Source organism: Pezoporus occidentalis, unplaced genomic scaffold (assembly GCF_034315485.1).
Source record: "Pezoporus occidentalis ecotype Australia unplaced genomic scaffold, CSIRO_AGI_Poc_V1 ctg36, whole genome shotgun sequence".
Lineage (NCBI taxonomy): Eukaryota > Metazoa > Chordata > Aves > Psittaciformes > Psittacidae > Pezoporus > Pezoporus occidentalis.
Window position 1 is genome coordinate 1,560,616 of NW_026915591.1, and position 25,036 is coordinate 1,585,651.

The 25,036-nt window shown below is 38.8% G+C and overlaps 1 protein-coding gene and 2 long non-coding RNA genes across 4 annotated transcripts in view; 2 read left to right on the plus strand and 1 right to left on the minus strand.

Annotated features, from left to right (window-relative positions):
- The window catches only part of LOC134169848 (uncharacterized), an 18,312-nt gene extending 14,759 nt beyond the window's left edge, over positions 1–3,553 (minus strand). Inside the window, exon 1 of one of the 2 annotated variants that reach the window (XR_009967028.1) lies at positions 3,419–3,553. This is a non-coding gene — a long non-coding RNA (uncharacterized LOC134169848). Of the gene's footprint in view, positions 1–2,549; positions 2,632–3,418 lie in introns of those variants that run through there. The other variant, XR_009967027.1, reaches the window with a different exon arrangement.
- Positions 2,877–19,567, plus strand: SGPP1 (sphingosine-1-phosphate phosphatase 1). The gene is made up of 3 exons (XM_062630738.1): positions 2,877–3,764; positions 15,801–15,890; positions 18,175–19,567. Exons 1-3 carry the CDS (start codon positions 3,150–3,152, stop codon positions 18,724–18,726), a joined length of 1,257 nt encoding a protein of 418 aa, XP_062486722.1. The 5' UTR covers positions 2,877–3,149; the 3' UTR covers positions 18,727–19,567.
- Positions 19,568–23,041: 3,474 nt separating this feature from the next.
- On the plus strand, positions 23,042–24,591 carry LOC134169847 (uncharacterized). Its single transcript, XR_009967026.1, has 2 exons — positions 23,042–23,898; positions 24,013–24,591. It is a non-coding gene; the product is annotated as an uncharacterized LOC134169847 (long non-coding RNA).
- Positions 24,592–25,036: the final 445 nt, after the last annotated feature.

Genomic DNA, 25,036 nt, shown 5'->3' on the forward strand with positions numbered 1-25,036 from the left:
TTCCCCTGTACAGTTATTCAGATCTCGTTCCAGAATTCATCATCAAGTTAATTAACAGATTTCAGTGGTTCTGTGTTTAAGGGGAGATTGTTTGTGGCTTGACTCTGGGAAAATGGCACAAAAGAAGGCAGCAGCTTGTTTTTCAGCTCCTGTCTTTGCATTTTCTGCTCAAGAGCCAGGGAAGCACGTACATTAGGAAACACATGTTCCTCACAGGATTAGTGCTGCTCATTTCTCAGAGAAGGCAGAGAAATGACAACATATCTTACGTTCTTGAGATAGAAAAATTGATCATGTACCATTTCCAGGGTGTTTTTTTCATGTTTCTCTGCCAAGCTGATGGTCTGAAATCTTACATTTCATTCATCCCTCTTCCAGTAACAGCTGCTCCTCCATTGATAATTGTTTATTATAATGCCTCAAGGGAGGTTAAGGATGTAGGATGCAAACATATGCAACATACAAATATACATATTGTAGAATATAGGAAATTTATCAGGATTCATTTGGTGCATTGCTATCTGAACACTCTGGGTAATATTTCTCCAAGAAATATTTTATAATGTGAACATCAATTATGTAAAATTGCCTCAAGACCAAGAGAATCAGAATGCACCAAATGAATTACTTCTAAGGACCCATTCCTTCAGAAATTTAAATTAAAAAGCAGATAATTTTTTCCAAATAATCCCCAAAGTGTAAATTTAGGAAGCAAAAGGTCAAAACCTTTAGATACTGCCTTAGTAAGTATATTCTGCTGCCAAAAGCTTAATTTAGATCTGCTTTTTTACAGCACATAAATATTTTAAGGCAAAATAAAAATTTATTTTAATGCTCATGGTTATTAAGAAAATGTCTGCTTCTGGCATTTAAAATTTAAACCATGATGGTCCCATTAGATTAACCTGACACTATGTATACCATGGACCATCAGATTTCAAACTGTATTCATCCAACAGATAAAATATAATTTCTGCTCAGCTAAAAATAATTTTCAGAAATACATCTTATCTTTAAGAGAAGACATAAAACGACAGAAAACATGCAGCTTCTCTTGGGAATGAGTTCTGGTGTAAAAATGTGTGGTTTATTTCCTATTTGAGTTTGTCTGGCTTTTGCCTCTGGCCATTACTTCTTATTATGCCTTTCTTCAATAGATTAAAGAGCCCTTTAATATCCTGGATTTTCCCCCAGGAATATTCCTATACACTACAATTAAGTCACCTCCCAGTCCACTTTGAGATAAATTTTAACAGCCTGAGTGCTTAAAACCTCCCAGTGTAATGCATTTTCTCTAACCATCAGAACATTTTGCTTCAGCCTTTCTTATTTTCCAGCATGCTTCTTAAAATCTGAAAACTGGAACTGTATGCACTATCCCGTGGATGACATTTTTGAGGCCAAACATGAGAGGTAAAATAAAGATTTTTTTTATTCCTTTGTTTATACGTTGATTAATCCTTTTCTGACATAGCCGCATACAAGACAGCCCTTACCTGATTGCTTGCTTATTCTGACCCCTAAATCCTTCTCAAAGTCATTACCTTCCCAGGCTACAGTCTTTTATTCTCCAGTTACAGCCTCCACAGTTTCTGAAGAGACAACTTTATAGTTTGCTGGATTAAAATAGTGACATTTGAATGGGCTGCTTGTACCGACCATTCTGATCAGTGGCCCACCTTCACCATTATTTATGACTCCATTAATCCTGCAGTTCAATTCTTGCAGCAGCAGGTTTAGACCTGCTTCCAGATCATTGCTAAAATATAGTACAACATAGAACCTACTCCTGGAAAGTCTTCAGACACCGTTTCTTTCAACTAAGCTCTTCCTCTTCTTGAGATCTGGCAGCAAATTTCATTTACATGGTTTATTGGCACTGCATGCACCCAATGCTAGTAACACTACCATGAAGCACTAAGTCTGAGTCAAGTACCTCTTCAAAACAGTGTTAACATCTGTTTTTACGAAAATACTGTGTAGGCTTATGTTATATTCTTTAATTTCAACTTTTAATTATTTAAGTTCTATATCAGATGTTCTATTTTGGTTAGGATAGCTATTAAGCTAACCAGTCATTTGGGTCATATTGCTCACTCTTTAAAACGGCAGCATCAGAGAGCACTGGTGACTGAAGCTTGCATTTCTCATGGCATTTCTAGGATGGAAACCCCAGCAACGGTGGACTTCCAAAGTACCTGACTGCAAATGTTCTGGTCCTGCTGAACTTTGAGCCATGCACGCCCAGACAGGGAGGCGTGGAACCTCCTCCCGTAATGCCCTGCAGAACCCCCCGAAGTGCCTGTCAGCTCTGCATCCCTGTGGGTAACTCACCACCCCCACAGCTAAACGGCCTGTCTGCCAGGGCCAAGACCACTCACAGTCTCTGTCTGAAACCAGCTCTCCCGCTCATGTTTATACCACCAGATTCCTCCTTCTGGGTCGACGCGGGCAGTGGGAGAAGGAGGAAGAGGAGGGCAGAGGCAGCCAGACGTGAGCCTCAGTGTTGATGCCAGACGGTGGCTGAGGCGAGGGCAGCAGTGGCTCACCGTAAGCGCGAAGGAAGGGCAACCGGCTCGCTGAGGACCGCAGGCCAGCCTACAGCCAGCGGAGAACAACCGCCGCCGCACCCGCTTCGGCTCTTCACGCTCGAGGCCGAGGCACGCCGCCCGCTGCCTCGCGCAAAGCCGAGCTCTGACTGGATCCCCCTCAGCAGAGGGGCGGGATCGGGAGAGAGCAGCAGCCAATCCGCACCGCGATGAGGTTTCCTGCGGGGGTCCCCGTACCCGCGAGCGGCTGCTGTACGCATGCGCGGCGGGGTGGTGTCGGCGAGGGGCGGTGTCGGGCCGTCGCGCGCGCGCGAGGGAGACGAGAGGGAGTGAGCGAGCCGGCACCAGAGCGGCGCGGGGAGCCGGGCTGAGGCGAGGGCGGTGGTGGCGGCTCGGGCCGGGCGGTGTCCGCGCTCCGCGACGCCTCGCCCTCGAGCGGGTTTCTCCTGAGGGAACCGTTCTCTTCCCCGCCGCACGCACGGGATCCCCCGTCCTTTCCGCCGCCCCGCAAGCGAAGCCCCCTCAGCTTCCCGTCCGCCTGCCCGGGCAGAACCTAGCCGCCTTCGGCCCGCCCCTCGCGGGCGGCCTCGTCCTCCAGTCATGGCTCTCTGCCGGCGCCTGTCCCGGCTGGCCGCCCACCTGCAAGACCCACAGAAAGTGGCCGCCTTCCAGCGGCTCTGCGGGGTGGAGGGGCCTACGGGCTGGGCCGATGCGGAGCAGCGAGCCGGAGCCCGGGGGCCGGTGGCTAACGGCAGCCCGCCGGCCGCGGGGCGGGCGGGAGGGCAGGAGCATCCCGCCGGGAACGGGACTGTGCCCGCTGGGGCGGGTCCCCCGCAGCGGTGGAGGAGGCCGCGGCGCAACTCCCTCACGGAGGAGGACGGCAGCCAGGAGTTCTCCACCCGTAGTCGCTTCCTCTACTATCTCTTCAGCCTGGGCACGGAGCTCGGCAACGAGCTCTTCTACATCCTCTTCTTCCCCTTCTGCATTTGGAACTTGGACGCCTGGCTGGGCCGGAGGCTTATCATCATCTGGGTATGGGTGATGTACCTGGGGCAGTGCACCAAGGATGTCATCCGCTGGCCGCGGCCTGCCTCCCCGCCTGTGGTGAAGCTGGAAGTGTTCTACAACTCGGAGTACAGCATGCCCTCTACTCACGCGATGTCGGGCACCGCCATCCCCCTGGCGCTCCTGCTGCTCAGCTACGGCCGCTGGCAGGTAATGCGCACCTTCTTGCCCTTCAACCAGTGTTTCCCAGCCCCGGGGTATGGGGATGTGGCAATGTGGCAGACCTGTTTTCTTTTTGGAGGGGAGGTGGCTGAGTGAGGTTGGGAAAGTGTGAAATTTGTGCCTTTTTTTTCTTTGTTCCCCCCTTCCCCCCCCCCTTTTTTTTTTTTGCTATTTCTGTGATCCACGCGATTGCACAGGTAACAAGACCTATTCTAATAATTCTGTCTTCGGAGTCGAAGTTCTGCTGACTTTCTGAACGATTAGCTCAGTGTTCATTAAAAGTCTGCGTTAACAATCTGCATTTTGTTCTTGTGAGTTTTCTTTTTTTTTAAAACTTCTTGTAGGGTAAGTGCTTTGTACAAAGTTTTATAAGCATCTGATGTTTCTAAAGGCGTTTGGGTTTGCTGACTGAAAACTTGGTGAAGAGACAGGCTTTTTTGCTGATTCTTCTTTACTTTTACATCACTTTGTATAGTTAGACTGTAGCTTTAGACTTTTCTTTAAAATGCTTTTAGTCTCATTACCCATGAAGTGGAAATGACTATTTCTGTTCTGAGGAGTCCATATATCTTCAGGTGTTTTTACTACTAATAATGTACTAATAAATAGCAGGAACGGATAACCTCTGATCCTTTCAGCACCTTCATTCAGCAGAATTTTAAGATCTGCCTGTTGCACTTTGGGTTAATAGATGAAATAAGACCGTTGATCATCTGAGGCATTTGCTTCAGCGCTTGTTGTTTGCAGTATGGGCAACAGTAAGAACTCCAAAGAAAGCACAACATATACTCTGCTCTCTAAATCACTGCCCCAATGAGGGGGAAGGCTTTCCCAGGCAACAAATATTCAGTGTAGGGTTTTGAGGGTGCTGTGTGTGATGTTTAAGAAGTTATGTAATAAGGCTACTGTTAAGTTGTTAATGTTTACAGACTCTTACTATAACACCTGCCTATTTTAAGTCAGATGTTTGTCATCTTGGTAGAGAGAACTCTCTTTGAACTTTCTTCGGGGGCTGAACTCTTGTCTTTCCAGTTACTGTTAACAATTAGCAGTTCTGTGCTGTTACAGTGTGACACTTGGTGGTTTTATCTCAGCTAGGGAATGGGTACCTGAAAGGAAAAAGGTAGTTGAAAGTTACAGATTGTATTTTGCTTCTCTTTAACCAAAGTTAGCACTGCAGGGTGATACAGCATTCCCCAAAGAAACCTATTAGGGGTTTATATTCTTTGCTAGGAAAATACGAAGTATCACTTTGCTAGAGTTGAACAGGCATCAGATATAATGCCATGTTTTGTGGGTGTTTGAAATACGTATTTGCAGTTCTGACGGTGAGATACTTGCGCTTCAGGTTGTTGGGTATCTGTTTTGGTTTTTTAAATGACTAAAATGGGAATGCTTGCTTATTACTTGTTAGAGACGTAGGGCTGATGCCAGTTGGAAGAATGAACTGGATTTCTGTTTCTCTGCATGTGCGAAACTTCATTAAGTAGTATCAGTCGATTGGCTTTACATGGACTGTTGTCATGTGTGCAAAGAAGAACTTGGTTTGATTGCTCTTCCAGTACCAGCAAACTGGCAATGTGTGAAATGGTATTTTTGCCAGTGAGCCATGTTAGATCTTCAGCTTGCCAGCCCTGCAACTGTGGTCTGTGAAATACTGTGCTAATTGACTAAACATATTTATAATGAATGCATATTAAGAAATCATCAACATTGAGTCTTGTTGTTATTTATTTAGAACCATGCTTAAGAAATGAGGAAGCAAAATGTTTGAGTCTTAATTTTAATTCCTTCTTCTTATGAAATGGCTATGAATAACATAGCTCTCTGAAACCGACTTCTACTTTTTCAAAATATTCATTTAAGAAAAAAACAGGATTAGTATTTTAAATTTATTTCCAAATATTCATCAAAAGTTAACCTATGGCATGTTGAGTATCTTTTGTTTTACCCCTAAAGAGAGTTAAGCTTTCATCTAATGCTGCTTCTGTTCTTCATATTTTACTTGCACTGAAAGGGAGCAGAATCTATGTGACAACTTCTCGTCTTGCTTTTCTGGAAATAGGTGGGGTTACTGACTGACCTCAGAACTTCTTGGGAAACTATAAATGATAAAGAAGCTTTTAATAACTGTTTTTTTATTAAATTAGACATATTAGTACATACAGATGATTAGATTTAAACTTGTCGGCAAATGTTTGGGTTCAGTCTTTCTATATATTCCATAAAAGCAAGCATTACACTGATCATGATCATGATGGGTCCACATTTTAGGACTGCTTGTTCAGAAAAGTCATGGCGGAGCAAGACTGAGCATGATTTTGACCAGATACAGCTATAAGTTTTGTGCAGAGACTTTTATTCTGGAATACAGGTAACTTTAATTGAGTTTGTCACTTCGAAATTTACACTAAACCAAATAAAGTCACCCTTGTTCTAAAAGAGGTTAACTCTAGTGTGAAGGAAATCACTTTCCTGTATTGCTTATTTGGAGTTTGCTTTCATTGAGCTATGACTTCCTGTGTACTACTGTGTTTCTATCAAAGACAATCTATGAGTCTTTCCTTTGAACAATAGAACAGAGCATATCTGTTCTTACTTTTCTATGTATGGCCCAAATTATCTATTTAAAACCAACACTTTTTGACTCCACTAGGTTTACTTTTAACCTGTTGAACTGAGTTTGTGCTTTCCAAGTTTTCAATGCCTAACAGTAATCCTATTACAACTGTTTTCCTTTCATGTAGTATTCAAAAAGTTTTTGACTATACAGAGAAAAACTAAAATACTTGCTTATAAATGTCATTGTTCAAGTAAAGTACTTTCAGTATTAAGATATTTTAAAGATGGTTGTGGCAAATTTTTACAATTAGATACTTTGCATTGCATATTCCCTGTGTCCAAATGACTTCCAGATAGACATGTGTTAAGACAATCTTCAATGGACTGTTCTGTCCATTCTGGAATATAAATTTTCAGGTTTTCATTGTATTATAAGAGCTTGCCTGAAACTTTTGATTCTGCTTGCATAATCTGTATTTATTATTGTTAAAGCTCAGCAGGAAAACCACTTGTTTCAAAGACACTTCAGTAATCTTGAAATTTAACATGCATGACAACGGCTCATGAGAATTTAGGAGTGTTATAGATGTTAATATTTTTCTTTCTGTCATTGAAGCTTTTATACCCTAAAAAAGAAGGGCAAACTCTTAAAAGACAGTGAGGTTGTAGATCTCAATGCAACGTGGGGAAGAAATATAAATTCATCACACTGGGGAAAACCTGCTTTCCTTGAAATACTGACAGCTTGAGCCAGGCTGGCTTATATCATGTTCTCAATGGGGAGGAAGAGATAGTGTCAGTTGCTTATTACCTACAAAATTTCCAAAAGCCTCAGGCTGAGATTACTGGAAAAAAAGTGTCTTTTTATATTGTATTTGATTGCTTTGAATAGCTGATTTCAAATAGATAGAACTACATATTTTACTAGAAGTGTTGCTTGAGTTGATGGTACCCGAATGTGTCGTAACCCTACTGTTTTATTTTGAGGAGGGGAAAAAACAACAACAATAACAAAAGAGACACAGAAAATATGCTTTTCTTCCAGAGTACCTCCAGGATGCAGCCTGGCTCTAGCAATAGTTGTTCAGGTTACGAAGTGATGGTTTAACACTCCCTCCTGAGCTCTGCATTAATAAGCTGAGTCAGAAACTGCCGATTCTCACTGTTAGCAAACTTTAAGTTGATATTCATCAGGAACCCAGAACTCTGACTGAGCAGTAGCTGCTCTCTGTATTAACCAACACTGTTTGAATGGACTTCTCTTCTGAAGAAGTTTAAATATGACAGCATTGTCCTCCCTGTGTGCTTGTCTGCAAATCCTATTATGAGTGACTTCTTCTGCAGTCAAGTGCATCTGTTCTGTAATGGCTTGACTGTCTCTAAATGGCTAATGGCTGACTTTGTCTCTAAATTGGAGAGACATCAGTTTGATAGATGGACCACTTGGTAGATAAAGAACTGGCTGGATGGCTGCACACAAAGAGTTGTGGTCAATGGGTCAATGTCCGGCTGGAGACCAGTAACAAGTGGTGTCCCTCAGGAATCGGTGTTGGGACAGGTCTTGTTCAACATCTTTGTCGCTGACATGGACAGTGGGATTGAGTGCGCCCTCAGCAAGTTTGCCGATGACACCAAGCTGTGTGGTTCGGTTGATACCCTGGAGAGAAGGAATGCCATCCAGAGGGACCTTGACACACTTGTGAGGTGGGCAGATGCCAACCTTATGAAGTTTAACCATGACAAGTGCAAGGTCCTACACCTGTTTCGGAGCAATCTCAGGCACAGCTACAGGTTGGGTGGAGAAGGGATTCAGAGCAGCCCTGTGGAGAAGGACTTGGGGGTGTTGGTGGATGAGAAAATGAACACGAGCCGGCTTCAGCGTGCGCCTGCAGCCCAGAAAGCCAACCGTATCCTGGGCCGCGTCAAAAGGAGAGTGACCAGCAGGTCGAAGGAGGTGATCCTGCCCCTCTACTCTGCTCTCATGAGATCTCACTTGGAGTATTGTGTACAGTTCTGGTGTCCTCAACATAAAAAGGACATGGAACTGTTGGAACAAGTCCAGAGGAGGGCCACGAGGATGATCAGGGGGCTGGAGCACCTCCCATATGAAGACAGGCTGAGGAAGCTGGGGCTGTTCAGCCTGGAGTAGGGAAGGCTGCGTGGAGACCTCATAGCAGCCTTCCAGTATCTGAAGGGGGCCTATAGGGATGTTGGGGAGACACTCTTCATTAGGGACTGTAGTGACAAGACAAGGGTAACGGGTTCAAACTTAAACAGGGGAATTTTAGATTGGATATAAGGAAGAAGTTCTTTACTGTAAGGGTGGTGAGGCACTGGAATGAGTTGCCCAAGGAAGTTTGTGAATGCTCCATCGCTGGCGGTGTTCAAGGCCAGGTTGGACAGAGCCTTGGGTGGCATGGTTTAGTGGAAGGTGTCCCTGCCCGTGGCAGAGGAGTTGGAACTTAAGGTCCTTTCCAGCCCTTACTGTTCTATGATTCTATGACTGACACACCTAAAAGTATTTTTCAGTTTTTATTTACTTAGTGGTTTGTTGACTCTATCCTTAATTCTAACTGTGTAAGACTGTCATATGGTACTGCATCCAGCACCTTTCCAGAAATCTTTTGTCTGCATCATTACTTCTATCAACCAAAGCTGATGAATCTAATCAGAGGAGGTGGGTTTGAGAGGATCTGTTTTGGGATTTCAGAGGGATTTGCATAGTTCTGTGATTCTGAGATTGACTATTATGAAATATTACCTATAGGATTGTCCTCCTGCTCTTCCATTCAGAATGCTTATTTCAGATCCCCACTGGGAATGAGGAAAAATTGGTTGTTGGGGTTGGATGAATAGTATAATGACAGTGCTATAGTGAGAATTTTACTGGAAGTGGGCAAATCCTAGCTTTGAGTGTCTCTTCTTGCTGAAAGGCTTGCATAATCATTTAAGGCTGATGTGATGATAAAATTGGAAGCTACAGATAGGAAGCCATCCCTTCTGTACAAATTCTGTGTGTAAGAGCAAGTACAGATTCTTCTGGGGAAGAGATGCTTCACCTCAGAGAAGCCCAAATGGATTTTGGTTGAAATACTAAAATGTGGTGAAGAAACTCAGGCAAAGAGATACGTGCTTGTCTAATTGGTTTTCTTACATGTGTTTCTTAAAATAAGCAAACAAAAACTCTTCTGACATGAAAAGCATTGCTGAAGGGGTAATCTGATATCCTAGAATTGCCTATGCACTGAAGAGCTCCTGAGACAGAAAGATGGCAATCTGGAGGGTCAGCACTTGCCTTGTCTTGTACGTTTGAGTTGTAAGGTCTTATTTCGTGGGCTGTATTAATGTCTGTAGTTCATTTGTAAAGGAAGCTGGGAAAAGTTGTGTGGCCTGTTTGATGTGGGTGCTCCTAAATGTTTAAAAAGAGCATAGCCAGTTCATACAAATCTCATGGGGATCTTTGCCAGAAGTATGCAGCATTCTGCCCTAGTAAACTCTGTTGACGGGCATTAAATATATTTTTCAGATTTTCATAAGCAGATCTTTAATTAATGTAAATGATCCGGGGGGGGGGGGGGGGGGGGAATATGTAAAAAAAATGCTGTAAACTTAAATGCAGTTTTTGAAGAGGAGAGGACTCAAAAGTAATCTTTCTCATGCAAGTTCTTCCTTCTTAATGGATTGTACACACACACAAAGCATTCCTCACACTTTCAAATAGGATGTGCTAATTAAACCTGAGCAAACTTCAGTTTGCAGGAAAATAATTTTTAGGTGTTGGTGGCATAAGCAGAGCAAGCTGGAGGTGATTCTTGCTGGGTGTGTTCAGAGAGGGATTTTTTTATGTTTAAGGATACAAGTAAGAGAAGTAACAGGCTCCAATTCCTATTGTCACTCCTTGATTTCTTTTCAGAAGATGTATAGCAGAAAAGTAAACCTTTTAACTCCCAGCAGAGCTGGTGTTCAAAGCTTTGTCTTGGAATTTAAAGAAGAGTTTCTTGCAATGGCATGTAGCATTCTCAAACTTTCATGCTTTTTGATGTTTGTCAGTGGAAGAAAGAAGGAAATAATTGATAAATGTAGGTTAATCAGTGTTATTTATCACTTGGCCTCTTTTGAAAAAACAGGGATTTGTCTGTATCTTTCCTAAAAAGATAAGTGGTCTTTCCTCTTTAATTATCCTCTCCTCCTTTCTTTTCTGCTCTGTCCACACAATCATTTATATGCTCTGCTTTTTGTATGACTAATGCAAATACATAGCCCAAATATCTTCTTCAAAGTATGATGCTTAGATTCGTTCAGTGAACTCTGGCACGAAATAATTGTCTCAAACTGAAGGTAGACTTCTGAGTTATCATATGATTTTAAAAGATCATTGAGTAATATTGTAGAATATGGAAAACATTAGAAAATAGTTTGGATCCCTTTGTGGATGCTGGAAACTTCCCCGGTGTAGAATGTGCTTTAAAAAATAAAGAAATGGGCATCTAGAGTTTATTTTCAGAATGTTCCGTTATGAAAGAAAGAATTTTCTGACCTAGGTCAAAGCTTTTAGGACAGATTGCTTCCTTATGAGCATTTTCAAACAATGGTTATGTTATTAAGACTCTTGGCAAAAAGTCAGAAGAAGACGGGGAGGGAGGAGGATAGGCAGCTGAGGGAAACATTTTCGATGAGATCCAGTCAGAAGCTTGCAAGCATGTTTTGGAGGATGTAATCAAATAAAATGGGAATTTTCTATTGAAAATATAGAGCATACAATTCTGAAAGGCTTATTGGAAATAGTTTCACTTCCAAATAGGACCAATTTAATGCAGTTTCTTTGATTAACAAGATTCTGGATATGTGAACAAAACTGAGGTCTGAGAGCAGATGAGTAGTTGACTCAATCAGCTTTATTTCTAGCTTTTTCTTTAACTTAATATGTGAATTTAAGAAATCAATAAACCATTTTGTTGGGTTTGGGGGGGATTTTTTTTTTGTTTTTGTTTTGTTTTTTTATTAAGATGCTTGGTGATCTGTCCCTTAGTCACACATGTCAACACTTGGACACTTCTTAATGGGTATGATGCCTTCAAACACTTTAAAGCCAAAATATCGGCAAAAGTATCTTTTTAATATCTGTGTTGAATTTGTGTCTGTTCCTGATCTCTGCCTTGCTGCAATTCCACCTGCTTTTACTTCATATTCTAATCTTGTAGTTGTACTACATGCTTATGCATATTATCAAAGTTGTATTCTGGCCTTCAGAAAAATGCCTGTGCTAGCCAGATATCAGCGATTTGATTTAATATGGAATGTGGGTACTTTTCTCAAGGAGAATTAGTGACAGGTAAATATTGGTTTTGAGCCAACATGTGATTCTGAAGTTCACATTAAGTGTACTATGCAGGTATCTTTATTTTTGCATAAGATTAGTATTTTCAGATCACAAGTTGGGATTTTTCCTTAATTTGGCAAAAAAGAAAGCAGTATACAGTTCAATAAATATTCCCCATACTAAAAATTGTTGGGGTGGCATGATAGGTATGGAGATAGTAAGTATAATGAATTTTTGAGGATATACATGCGATGCTCTTGAGGGCACGGAGACAGGGTTTGAGACCTTTATGTCTAAAAAGGGTTGTTTAAGGCACTGTACTAATAGAAGGTATTTGATATTTAAGCGGATTTCTTATGCCTGGGCAGTGGGAGGTTACAGATATACAACCATGGTACACCCAACGTATATATGCAAAATACATGCAGTTAATCATTTATAGATGAAACAACATGTAGAAAATGTTTGCTAGTACCTTGACATTGCTTTATTTTCAGGCAGTGATTTGAAAGTAAATTTATGGCATCAAGGTGATGTCAGTTGGCATGCTGCTGAGCTGTTTTTTTGCTAAGCTAAAAGATGTGTGGGAGTGTTAATATTCTCCTTTAGTCACCTTGTACACTTATCTGTATGTGTGAGGATAAAACATGCGGTTGCCTTATCACCTGAGGGTATATTTTTAAGCAGGTGCTGCCAGTTTGGTGTCCTAGGAATTCTTGAAACCAATGGCTGCTTTTAAATGGTATGAGTGAAAGCAGTCCAAGGAGGAGGCAGGGTATTTGTGAGCTTTATTTGTATTGAAGTAGTGGATGGTTCTGCTTGATTTCTAGTGTTATCTAAGGAGGCCAGTGAACTGTGAAGGCCCAAAGTGTATGTACAGCTTTATGATGCTCTGCAGTGGAGTGCTGGGGTTGTGGGAAGAAATTCTGATCAGTAATGCAGGGAAGTATGGATGTAACATGGGGAGAAACCAGGACAGATGAAGGTTAAAACCTTCTTTAGGTGAAATTTTATTTCCATACTTCATATGAAAAGATGTCTTTAAACTGATAGTTATTTTACTGGTCGGTAAGTAAGCTTCAGACATAAACTGACAGTTGTCTAAGAGTGCTGGTTATATAGTGGGAGAGCATAGAAAAGAATGGTTTGTGTGGGAACTAAGCACAAAAATACACTTAACTGTTGTATTGTGGAGTATTCCAGAGGAAATTAGAATAATTGTTTGGTTCTTCTGCTTTTTCATTGTGGACAACCCAGCTCAGCACACTGTAGTGAGTAAACTCTCTTGGTGGAAATAAACTGGGTTTAGGACTTCTGTGATTATTATTACCATGCATTAAAAATACCATAAATCAGCATGTCCCTAATACTGTGGATACATTTGTGCACAAATCATGCTAAAGCTATTTCAGTACAAATAATTTGTCTGGGTTTAAGTTAAAATATCTTTCACTTTAAGATGATATGAATTGGGGTGAAATGTATAATTGGATTTTATTTATGATTCAATAAGGAAGTGTTTGAGCTCTTAGATACAGATGCTTTGCTACAGAAGAACTAAACTAGCCAGTGGTTTCAGGTATTTTAATGGGTATTCTCAATATTATTAAAACCAGAATTAGAGTGAGATATGAAAAAGTCAAATACTCTTTTTGAACTTTTCTTGAAAGTTGGAGCTTCTGACAATTCCCATCTTCCTCAAACACTCCTCCCTTGAGAGCTCCTGACTGAGAGCAAACATTTCTTTTACTTTTCAGAATTTATCTGACTCTCCCTGCTGTTCACAATGACCTGCCCAGGACTCTTAAAATAAGACTTCTCACATACACTTTTTCCTTCATACTTTTTAGAGTCTTGCTTTTTTAGCTGCTGTAACTTCTCCCCCACCATGGTATCATTAGCTGCTACAGCCTGCTGAGCCTGACACTTCATGGGTCTTCTTGCTAAAGCTCCAGCTTCTGTTTCTGTCAGGTGTTTCAGAAACACAGGAAAAATCTTTATTAAAGAAAAATCTTATTCTTGATTAGGGCCTGAAAGGACTAAAGATGTGTGCCAGGAAACAAGAATGGGCATATGGTGGTATCAAGTGATGTGCAAAAATGTTTGAAACTTCCATATGAACACATGTAAGTTCATTCTACCACCAAGTAATTGTGATGGTATTAATTTTTCTAGTCAAGAGGTCTGCATTGCTTCTGGAGTTACTAATCTTCCCTTGCTAGTTTCTCTCTGGGAAACAAGAAGTCTGTCTTCCCAGGCTTTCATGTTGTGGAGCAGGTAAGGATGTGCTAGAAGCTCCTCTCTACTTCAGAGAGTATAGGATATACTTACCCCTCTATATACATACAGCATTTCTGCTTCGGTCGTCCTCAGGGGTGAGGGGGGAGTGGAGCAGGAGGTTGTGTGGCTGAAGTGTCTTCCAGGTGCAGGCAGCACTACTTGTACCCTGAGATCAATGGAAGTGATGGAGGAGGCATAACGGCGTAATGTATTCTGGTGGGGCAGTGCAGGGAACAAGGACTGCTTTTGTGGCTACTAAAACAATGCTGGCATCTGATGACTCTGCAGTCATGTCTTGAGTGTGACCTAGTTAGTGGTGTATTGCCCGTTATTAGCATAATTCTGAAAGGCAGGAAACTGAATTTGTTCCTTCTTCATTTCAGTTAGAAATGAATCATTAAATACGTAATTTTGTTTAGGTTACAATTTGTAGGTGCATGTCGTATAAAAAAAGACACATGTTGCTACAGGAATTAGAGTTTAAACTAGATGTAACACAACTGTGAGCTAGGCATTTAGAATTGATTTTAATGTGAAATTTGTTTTGTATGTGAAGCATAAGCTTCCCAATTTTCCATTAGTTTGAGAAATTCTTTGGGTTTGTCATGCTAATGTGCTCCTGGAGCTAAGAATTCAAAGAATGTTGGAATAATGTGGAAGACTTATAATCTTCTCCCAAACCTTTGACTGAAAAACTGATTTAGAAGCTTATCAGTCTGTCAAGTGGCCTTCAGAGAGGATATACACCTTTCTCCAATAAGATTAAAGATACTTTCTCTTATTTGTTAGATATTCTACCCTTCAGGTTACCCATGAAAGGAGCAAGGCAGAAGGCAAGAGAACTGCCTGCAGTTCTTAGTTTGTGTTCCAGGATTTGAGTACATCTACACTGCCTGTTTGTATTGAAAATGCTTATCATGTAGGAAGTGAAGCAGTGTTGGAAGCATGCTATTTTGTCTTGTGACTGCTTCTTTTATAGAATAATTAATACTGAAAGGAGGAAGCCATATCCTGTCTTGTACAATGTTTTGCAATGTGGTAGTTAGGGAAAGTATTTCATAATGTGTTGCAAGATGTGAATTGGAATGCTTTTATCCAAAACCTAAGAAAGTTAAAATGCTAGGTTTCTGCACATGCTGATACATGCTGATTAAAATGAAGTGTTTTGTTTGTTTCTGGTAAACAGTACTTATTAATTTAAAAATCTATCAGAAGATGGAAATAATTTGAAATAATTCCTTGATTATGTTCAATAAATATGGATTGCAATAGGAAACTTATATGGGTTTGTGGAGAGCAAAAATGATTACTATTCCAGGAGTTTCACATGGATGCTCAGATATTGAGTCAGGGACTACAGAAAGGAATTGACTTTATTTGTAAATTGTTATGAGTTCTTCCTTTTCAGAAGAAGGGTGAAGCTACTAGATTATGCCTGGATAATTGTTAATCTACAGTGCGAAACTTTTCTGCAGTTTATAACACAAGGCTTGTCTCTGCCCATATTGCCAATTTAGGATCTGTTAAGAAGGCAAGACTAACTGCTACTGAAAACTGTTAACTTCTTACTGCTTTGTCTGAGAAGATATGATCAAAGCGCTGAACTTCGTATCTTGAATGCAAAGGAAGAGGACAAGGAAAAGTTGAAAAACATTAATAATGTTTTGCTGTTATGAAAAGTAGATTTCCTTGAGGTAGTCTAATAGGCTTGGGTAGGCTAGGGCAAGGAAAAGGGTAAGCATAAGTTGCATTAATAGGAATTAATTATATAATTAATTATTACAGAATTCTTAGAGTGATTTCTTTTAGATTATTTTTTTCAAAACTCTAATACAGTCTCTCCACTTGTTTTTCCCTACCAGTATCCCCTTATGTTTGGACTGATCCTTGCATTCTGCTGGTGTTTGTTGGTTTGCTGTAGTCGAATTTACATGGGAATGCATTCAATTTTGGTAAGAAAATAATCCTACTAAACTTCTATTTTAATGTTGTTCTAATTTCATAAACTTCCATCACACTTAAGCTTTTACAGTGCAGTAATTGTATGTAGATCATTTTACAGGATGGCCTACCATACAGGAACAGAATACTTGCACTTCTCCAGCAGTACATGAGTACAATACCTAAAACTAGATGTCAAACTTCTGTTAATTTATACTTTTCTTTCATAAGCTCAATCCACAGTTGAAACTTAGATGATGTTTCAGCTAAGTTTTGAAATTGACACCCACTAAATCATAGACTTAAGGTTTCCTCTGCAGAGTAGAAATAATTTTGCGGGATGAGAGAGTGGCTGTAAATGTCCACTCAGGTTCCACATCACCTACTCAAAGCATGTGCATTTCAGAGTGCCATGCCAAATGCTAGAGTTTCCCTTAACAAACTTCTAAAACAAAATAACAAAGTTGTCATCTTTGAAAAAGGGAATTGCTTATTAAAAAGGATTAAAAAGAATAAAACTGAAACACAAATACAAGCAATGTAAAAATGGGAAAATAAGATCACTATAAAATGGTAATCAGAATTTAAGACGATTAATAGGAATGGTTAAAGTGGTTTTTGAGGATCACTTGGTAGAAGGAGAAAAGTTAACAGAAAACAGCAAGCCTGGTAGTGAGTAGCTGGTTGATGAACACAGTGTAGAAGGAGCATATGAAAATAAGGCAGCTTGGAAAAACTGACATATTTGCATTAGTGATTAGGAGGCTTCACAAGTCAGAACATGTGGGGGACGGTGGGATGAACTGATATTTTAGATTACAGTGTCAGCTGATAGATAGTCTATAAGTCATGCAACAAATAGTGATTCATCATGTAGAGTAGGTTATTCAGCAGTTTCATATCTGATTCCTCAGTAATGTTTGAATGAATACAATTAACCATGTGTTACCTGTAATAAAATCAACCATGGTGCCTAAGTTGGGGGAAGGAAGGAGGAAGGGTTCAAGGTGGTAAATATGGGAGAAAGCTGTTGTGATTGCTTTTGAAATGAGAAAGTCTGATTTTCCTCTCGGTCAATTCTGTTAGAGCTTTTATCAAGCATTCTATTAGTGGAAGTGAGTGATTCATTGAAGATGGAGCAATACAAATATGGCTGATGCATATGCTACCCCTGGCTCATGTGGAAAAGTTGTTAAATGTGAATTAAGGTGATCTTGTTTCTACAGCTTGGATTTCCAAAAGCTCTCAAAAAATTCCTCCTTAAAAAGTAAAGGTGACAAAAGCTGCAGATAATTCTGTGGAACTGAGTGATCAATCATCAGTAACTGAAATTTAGTGTTAAATTAAAAAAAGAATTTGAGGAACCTTTTAATTAAGAAAAGACATTTTAAAAGCAATAATAAAACTGAAAATCAAGTATGAAGCCACAGAAGTTACTTCTTCCTCTCCTTTAATAGTGGCAAACAATTCTCTATTCTTGCAGTGTTAATTCTGAAGCTGGAGTGGAAAGTCTAAGCCACTGTAATGACTAGCTGCAGTGGTCCTTCACTGCCTTACCAGCTGTTGCTGCCAGTGTGCCTGTGTCTTGGCACTCTTGGCACTCAGATCCAGTGTTGAGCTGTTACAGCAGACTCAGCTGGCAGAACTGACCTAACTGGACTAGCTAGTGCTGTGCTGAGTGCCTGGATAAGGACCACTGTAGCCAGCAAATACAGTCATAGAAGAATCACAGAATGGTCTGGAATGGCAGGGACCTTTAAAGGCTATCTAATCCTACATCCCTGCAATGAACAGGAACATCTTCAACATGTTGAGCAACCTAGATGAGGTTGTTCAGAGCCCTGTCCAACCTGACCTTGCATGTTTCCAGGGATGGGACATCTGTCACCTCACTAGGAAGCTGGTTCCAGTGTTTTACCACCCTCATTGTGAAAAATTTCTACCTTGCATGTAGTCTAGATGTACCCTCTTTTAGTTTAAAACAAGTACCTGTTGTCCTCTCACTGCAGGCTTTGCTAGAAAATCTGCAGATCTACAACTCTGATAATGGATCATTTGATCGTAGTTCCATTCATGATCTGATTATGATGCAGGTGTCCTATTAATAGGTGGTCAAATGCAATTCCTTACCCTTAACATAAAAAAAAAATGTAATTGTGGACAGTAAATGGAAGAAGATAGGAATTCACAAGTTGCTTTTAACAGATCAATGAGATTTCTCTTCTTGCTAAAGTAACTTAAATTATTTTTTGAAAGTTATTACACTGAAACTATATTTTTGTCTCTCTTCAACAGGATGTTATTGCTGGCTTTCTGTATGCTATTCTTATCTTGGTTGTCTTCCATCCAGTTGTGGACCTGATTGATAACTTCAACTTAACTTACAAATATGCACCCTTAATTATCATCAGTCTCCATTTAGCCCTGGGCATCTTCTCTTTCACTCTAGACACCTGGAGCACATCTCGAGGCGACACAGCTCAGATACTGGGCTGTGGTGCTGGAGTAGCCTGCGGCTCTCACATTAACTACATGATGGGTCTAAATCCAGATCCTCCTCCCAAGACTTTACCTTTATCACTTTCCTCTCTCACTGTGACTGTGTTTGGAAAAGCCATATTGCGATTGTTAATCGGAGTAATAGTTCTGCTGTTAACAAAAGTAGCAATGAAAAAAGCCACTATTCCACTGGCATGTAAAATATTTTGCATACCACATGATGATGTACGGAAAGCAAGACAACGCATGGAAGTTGAGCTTCCCTATCGTTATATTACGTATGGAACGGTTGGGTTCTCCCTCATGTTCATTGTTCCTTGCCTCTTCCACTTCATTGGTCTTTCTTGATGCAGTTTTATCACTTTCAATAGAACAGAGCTAGTTGTTTTTCAAAGAGGTGCACAGTCTGCTAAGGCAAGGCTAGTGAGCTTCACTTTGGCAGGGTCTTCACTTTAACAGCAATACATAGAAGGCAAAGCATTTAAAGAACTTTGCACATCTTTGGGTATGGTATGGGGCCAAAAGTCAAATATCAATCCACAAGAAGTGCTGAACTCTATAAATGCTGTGTCTAGACTTATTGCTGTAACAAAGTCTGTGTGTGTGATGCAATTAATGTATCTGGAATGTCTGTACCTGTGTACATTGACAGTTTAACAGGTATGTCAGCTGATCAGAAAGCTTCATTCATGACCTGTTTGCCATTTCATAATAACTTACTCAAATTGTTGGACCATAGACTGCTAATTTTGTTTTCCTCTATTCTTTCCTGAAGCCTTGCTTCAAGATGTTTCAGCTAATAGGCATTTCTAATGGACCAAACTTGTAATGAGTTTGAATTTTCTAAAGTAAACAGAAGCCTTTTTCTTTACCCCGCTCTACAGAGTAAAATATCTGGACTGTATTGGTAGATACCACTAAAGTGTATATGATCCAGGTACTGTATTTTATGGTTTAATAACTGTGCCTTTCTGTTACTAAATTAAGAAATGCCATATTACTGTGATGTAAAAATGCCAAATTTTATTTAAAATACTACATAATTAGGCAGATATTTTTAAATGTTAGATTGTCCATCATGTTGCTGGCATGGTTCAAGTTAACTGGAAAGTATTCAGTTTAGCCTAATCAAAATTGCGTAAATGAAATAACGTAAGAATCACATCCTTAAGCTCAAGATGTTGTAAATGCATAAATGAAATAACGCAAGAATCATGTTCTTAAGCTCAAGATGTTGTAAATGGACAATAATCCCTTTTGTAAGTATTTTTAATGTGTATTGTAAGTTACTGGAAGAGGATATATTTTTCTGGAGATTGTTTATATAGTGGACATATATTCAAAATTAATTATCTAAACATATAAACAATAAAAACATGCCATTCTGCAAAGAAATGGGCTTCACTTATTATTCCAAACTAATTTAGAAAAAACATTGGTTTTAGATACTTTCTTAGGAAATATAATCCTTATTCTCAAAAAATACACGTATTTTTATTCATTAACATATTTAAAGGTAATAATCACTTTTACTTCATTTAAATAGCTATAAGACAATATAAAGATCAAATTAAATTTTTAATCATTCTGATAGGTAGATTGTGAGCAGCCAAGACAATATTGTCAATGTACAAACAGTTTGTGCATATCTAAGTTTTACTGAATTATTATGCACTTTTCAGCTTTTCATGATCCTTTTCCCAGTGATGAGTAGAATATGACCCTTCAACTGGAATTTCATGTGCCTCTTGTATTTCATTTTGTCTATGTTCACGTGTTGCTTAATCTGTTCTTCCCATGTCAGGAACAGTCTCATTGTCTGGCCAGATGTGAATTACTTAGTTTTGTATTGAACTTTTTCCCCCCCCCAGGAAAATCATAATTTGGTTGAAAAGTCTAGTGACAGAATACAAAGCTTAAATTTTTTTGTAAATAATATTTGGAATTGGAAAGATTTTTCGTATTGGAGCTCGTAACTCCAAACTGTTAATATGTAAATTAACAAAGTTAATCTCTTTCTTCAGAGCAGCAAAGTTATGGTACGCCAGCACTAGGTGATGTAAAAAACTAACTTTTCTGATGCATTTCTTCAGTTCACTAAGAATGTACCACTATGAATGTACTCAAACTGATGTATTCAGAACTGATAGTGTATTAAACAACTTCTACAGTTGAGAAGACCTTCCTTAGTAGAAAATGATTAGCTTATTTCAGTGCGTGTTTCTGGATTTGATTTTTCTCTCTGTCCCTCTTTTGCAGTTTAATGCTGAATGTCCAGTAAAAGGTAAATCGGTTTCCAAGGTTTTGAGGGAGGGATTTCCACTTGTTTGGCTTTGCACACTAAGACAGTCATTAAATAAACAGCTGGGGGGAATGTACACAAAATGCCTTACACTTAAAGCCCTGAGCAAGCGATGTAGTTCAAATCAGATTAAACTAGTTTGAGGACTGGTGAAAACAATAGGATAACTTTCTCTGAAGTTTAAGGCATATTCTTCTTGAATATCCTAGCTTTACATTTTATAGCGAAAAAATGTATAAATTGTAGCACAGAAGAGACAAGTAAGCAAGACTGATCTTTTACGGTACATTTTTGACTTCTACGAACTTCAGATTTACAGCATAAGGGTATTCTTAAAGCTGTCTTTCCTAGCCGTGCTTGCTCTCTTCTATGAATGGAAAATAAAATCCGCTGTGAAAGAACTAGAATGGGAGAAAAAAAATCATATGCAGGTAGGGCTTTCAATGGGCGAAGTAAAATTGCACTGTAGCTTATACTACTGTTACTCATAAAGATATATTTTATATTTTTATACATTACATTGGGTAACTTCAAAATGTCATGTTCCATGTACCACATAGTCTAGTCCACAGAAAATGTATATCAATGTTTATACAGCAACTTCACAATGCACCTTCACAACCCTGTTTCTAAGACTGCAACAACTCTACTGAAGTTTACATGAAAAAAATATTACTATTCTATTTTCATGTTTATAAGGAGTTACAGTCATGAGGGTAGTTGAGCACAAAATATCATGCAATATGAATACTGTTATAAAGAATAAAAAATGCAAAAATGTAAAAATCCACTTTAAATATGAAATACTTGTATTTTAATATATTTATGTCTAATAAGAATCTAAGATCCTTCAAATTGGGCATAATGAAACAGCAGGTATAACTGGAGCACTTCCTTTACACAAAGCAATTCCTAGAGTTGAACATGAAAACTGGTTCTTGTATAAGCATCAGCTGGTACCAAATTATTTATAAATAAATTTAACATAACTTTAAAAGGTAGTTAAATGACTCTTCAGAAGGACAGTACACATTAAACCTTTCATGAAGTGGTGCAGAAACATTCATATGTCACTGCTAGTTCCAGGTTGTATCGTCCCAAGGAGATAAATACTGCTACTGTATAGAAGCAGATACAAATGCACATTTATTACAAAAAGCCACGAGTTAAATTTGTCTTTGATTACTATATGAAATAACACCTGAAACAAACAATCATGTAGAGTGCAATTTGGCATGAAATTCTGTTTTCCAAGAGGCTGAAGAGACTCGAGTTATTCTCAGGCTGTGTTAAACACAGGAATAGGATTTTTCTTGACCTGGCCCTCAGTCAGAACTAACATATGCGTTGCATCTTGGGCAACTCTGAGAAGCTATTATTTCGGGAAAAAAATCATGTTTATAAAAAAACTATTACTTCTGCTTCCCATACCATGCACTGGGGTTGAAGCATCTTTCTCCTATGAAGCTCACCTATGAAGCTGTTCAGTATTTTATCACATTTGCCTTACCACTTACCTTGCAAACTGGGGGGCAGAGGAGGTGGATAAGCTATTTTAAGTTAAATTGGTGAACCAAAGGGTGTTGTATTTTGTTTACTTACTTAGAGATTTGTTTTTTAAGCTTATGTACACATTGTCTCCTGTGGGAGAGAATAGTAAATAAACAAAAAAAACCCAGACAAAAAATCAGAAAGATGCATTTCTTTTAAAATGGCATCTCTAAATGTGGTTATGTGGCTTTTTTATTTTTTTTTATTACCAGAACAGTGTTAAATTGTCTGGATTTTAAAAGCTATTGTGCTTTCCTTTACTACTATCTTGCTAATACTGCTTTCAGTATTTATTACTCCATTTCTTGCTTATTTCCCAGGGATTGTCCTGAACTTTTTGTAAGCAATTGCTACTTATGTGAAGATTGTAATTTTGAACTTGTAAAAACTTAAGGGCTGTTAGTGGCTGTTAGCTGCTCCAATACACAAAAACAAACCTTGCATGCTGTAAGTAAATACATCTGTTGTGCTAAAAGTTGTTTCTACTTCAGTATTTACTTTCTCAATACAAAATCGAGATTTTTCTTTTCGCACACAGTAAATACATCAGATACTTAATAACTCAATAATATGAAGAGGCATTGCTGTTAAATTCCTGTTCTGAAGGTCATGTCTATGCACTAACGTGCAGGCATCAGTGTGTGTGAAGTGACTTGCTTTCTAAGGTGTAAATGTAATAGTCTTGCTTTTGAGGTCTGAGATTGCTGTTTTTAAACTCACACTTAGCCCAGTTTTTACAAGACTTTTAAAGGGCTTAACTTGGAAGCTGTTTCTGTTGATGGATTTGGCTGTATGTTTGCAGTACTCTGTACCATGATTGCACTGAATGCTGAGATCCCAGAATAATGTCAGTATGTAAAAGAATGAGAGAATTGATTTCTTGCGGTACTGTGACTCAATTTACTGTAATTGATTCTTGGGTGGTTTTTTGATCTAATATAGGCTGTTTCTAGGTTATACAATTAATTTCTATATTCTACAAATGTCTTTGAGGAAATTTTGACCTTTTTTTTTGTAGGAGGAAGTATTATTGAATAACTTCATGCCAGAACTTTATTCTAGTGGAAAAGCTTAAGTGGCCTTTCTGTTTCAGCAAAAATACATAAGCCTATTTTAAAGTTTACTGTAAATACTGTATTTGTCAAATTGATAGATTAGTTGGGTCACTCATGAAACAAAGGCAAACAAAGCTTAATTGAAACAGAATGTGATACTGTATGGCAGAGAAGATACAGCTCTGTAGGTGTTCTCTAAAAAGCGAATACCACATGTTGAAGTTTAAGCAAATATAACTATGCATTAGAAACATTTCTCTGCACTCTGTTCTGCACCAGAAATAATATGTATGTTGGTAAGAGTCCCTTCAAAGCAATATGTGTTTGCGGCATATAATAATAACAGTTCCTGGAGAATCAAGGAGGAATGGAGGAGTACAAAGGAGACTATTATCTTCAAGTTATTGACAAGTAAGTAAAAAGTCCTGTCAAGTTGGAAATTTTTATTAGTCACTAAACTTTGACTAAATTAGTCACTACAGTCTTCCCACAACTTAATTGCTGTTAGGAAGTGTAAAGAAAGACAGGCGTGATATTCCTGAAATGGAAATTAGATCTTAAGGCAGTTCTAGATGTCTAAAGTATTGTAACTGAGAATGATCAGTTCTAGATGTCTAAAGTATTGTAACTGAGAATGATCAGTTCTAGATGTCTAAAGTATTGTAACTGAGAATGATCAGTTCTAGATGTCTGAAGTATTGTAACTGAGAATGATCAGTTCATGAGCCAGTAAACTGAAAAGTAAGAGCAAAGTCCGAGGAGGATTTTGTATTAATGCACTTAAAAACAATGCCAAAATTTGGCCTATACTTGATTTATATGAAATCTGTAATATAATATATATAAAATTTGCATATTGGAGTTTAATTTTTTATGTACAGATTTTTTCTTCTTACTGCATTCCCTGATAAAGCAAGTGTTCATGAAATATAAACCAGCTTTGTCTGTGCAAGGCAAGGTTTTGTGTTAGTAGTATTTCAGGAAAGAATGCAGCTGTAACCCCCAGTATCTCAAGCTCTTGGAGAACTACTTAAAAAAACAAAGCAAAACAAACAAACAAACAAAAACCTTTCAAATGCAAGCCCTGAGTTAGTAGAGTATCATATAATGGTTGCTGTATAATAGTGTAGAACTGATGTTTTAAAAATTAATACATTGGAACTTTTTGTTATATTATCCTTAATGATTTTGTACTCATTGTACACTTCTGCAGTTGTCAACTAATGTTTAAACTCATATTGACTGGTAACTGAAGTGTCTTAACTTCATCTGCAATGAGTGGATAATAAAGTATTGTTGGATTCACTTGTGTTTTGTTGTCTTTATTCCTTCCAGTGCTAAGGGGCATGTGGTTGGACACATACCACAAGCGTAAAACACGGATCACAAGAAAACTCATCTATCAGTAACTGTTAGAGCAATATCATCTTTTAAGGTGTGGGCTTAAGATGCATAAGTTTAGGAAAAAGAACAAGGAAATTCTGAAATGAGGTTTTTCTTTTTCCACTGCTTTAAAATCTGGACTATTTAGCTTCATATAAACAATAAAACAAGCTATTGATCACACTGTAAACAAAGATTTAAGTTCTGTCTACAGCTTTTGTCAATTGCTGCACACTGATAAATGAATACGGAAGGAAGCTTTCAGTCTAACTGACAAGAAACTTGCTTTCTATGAAAGTGCCTGTTTGGGGAAAAAGGAATCATTTCCCAAATTCTGGAACTGTTCAGTTTTGATTTCCAGTCTGAC

Bases quoted from the DNA above. Each gene is read 5' to 3' on its own strand.
- SGPP1 (XM_062630738.1), top strand. From the start codon at position 3,150: ATGGCTCTCTGCCGGCGCCTGTCCCGGCTGGCCGCCCACCTGCAAGAC. The intron at 3,765-15,800 runs GTAATGCGCACC...TTTCCCTACCAG, and splicing joins TCAGCTACGGCCGCTGGCAG to TATCCCCTTATGTTTGGACT. The intron at 15,891-18,174 runs GTAAGAAAATAA...TCTCTTCAACAG, and splicing joins TGGGAATGCATTCAATTTTG to GATGTTATTGCTGGCTTTCT.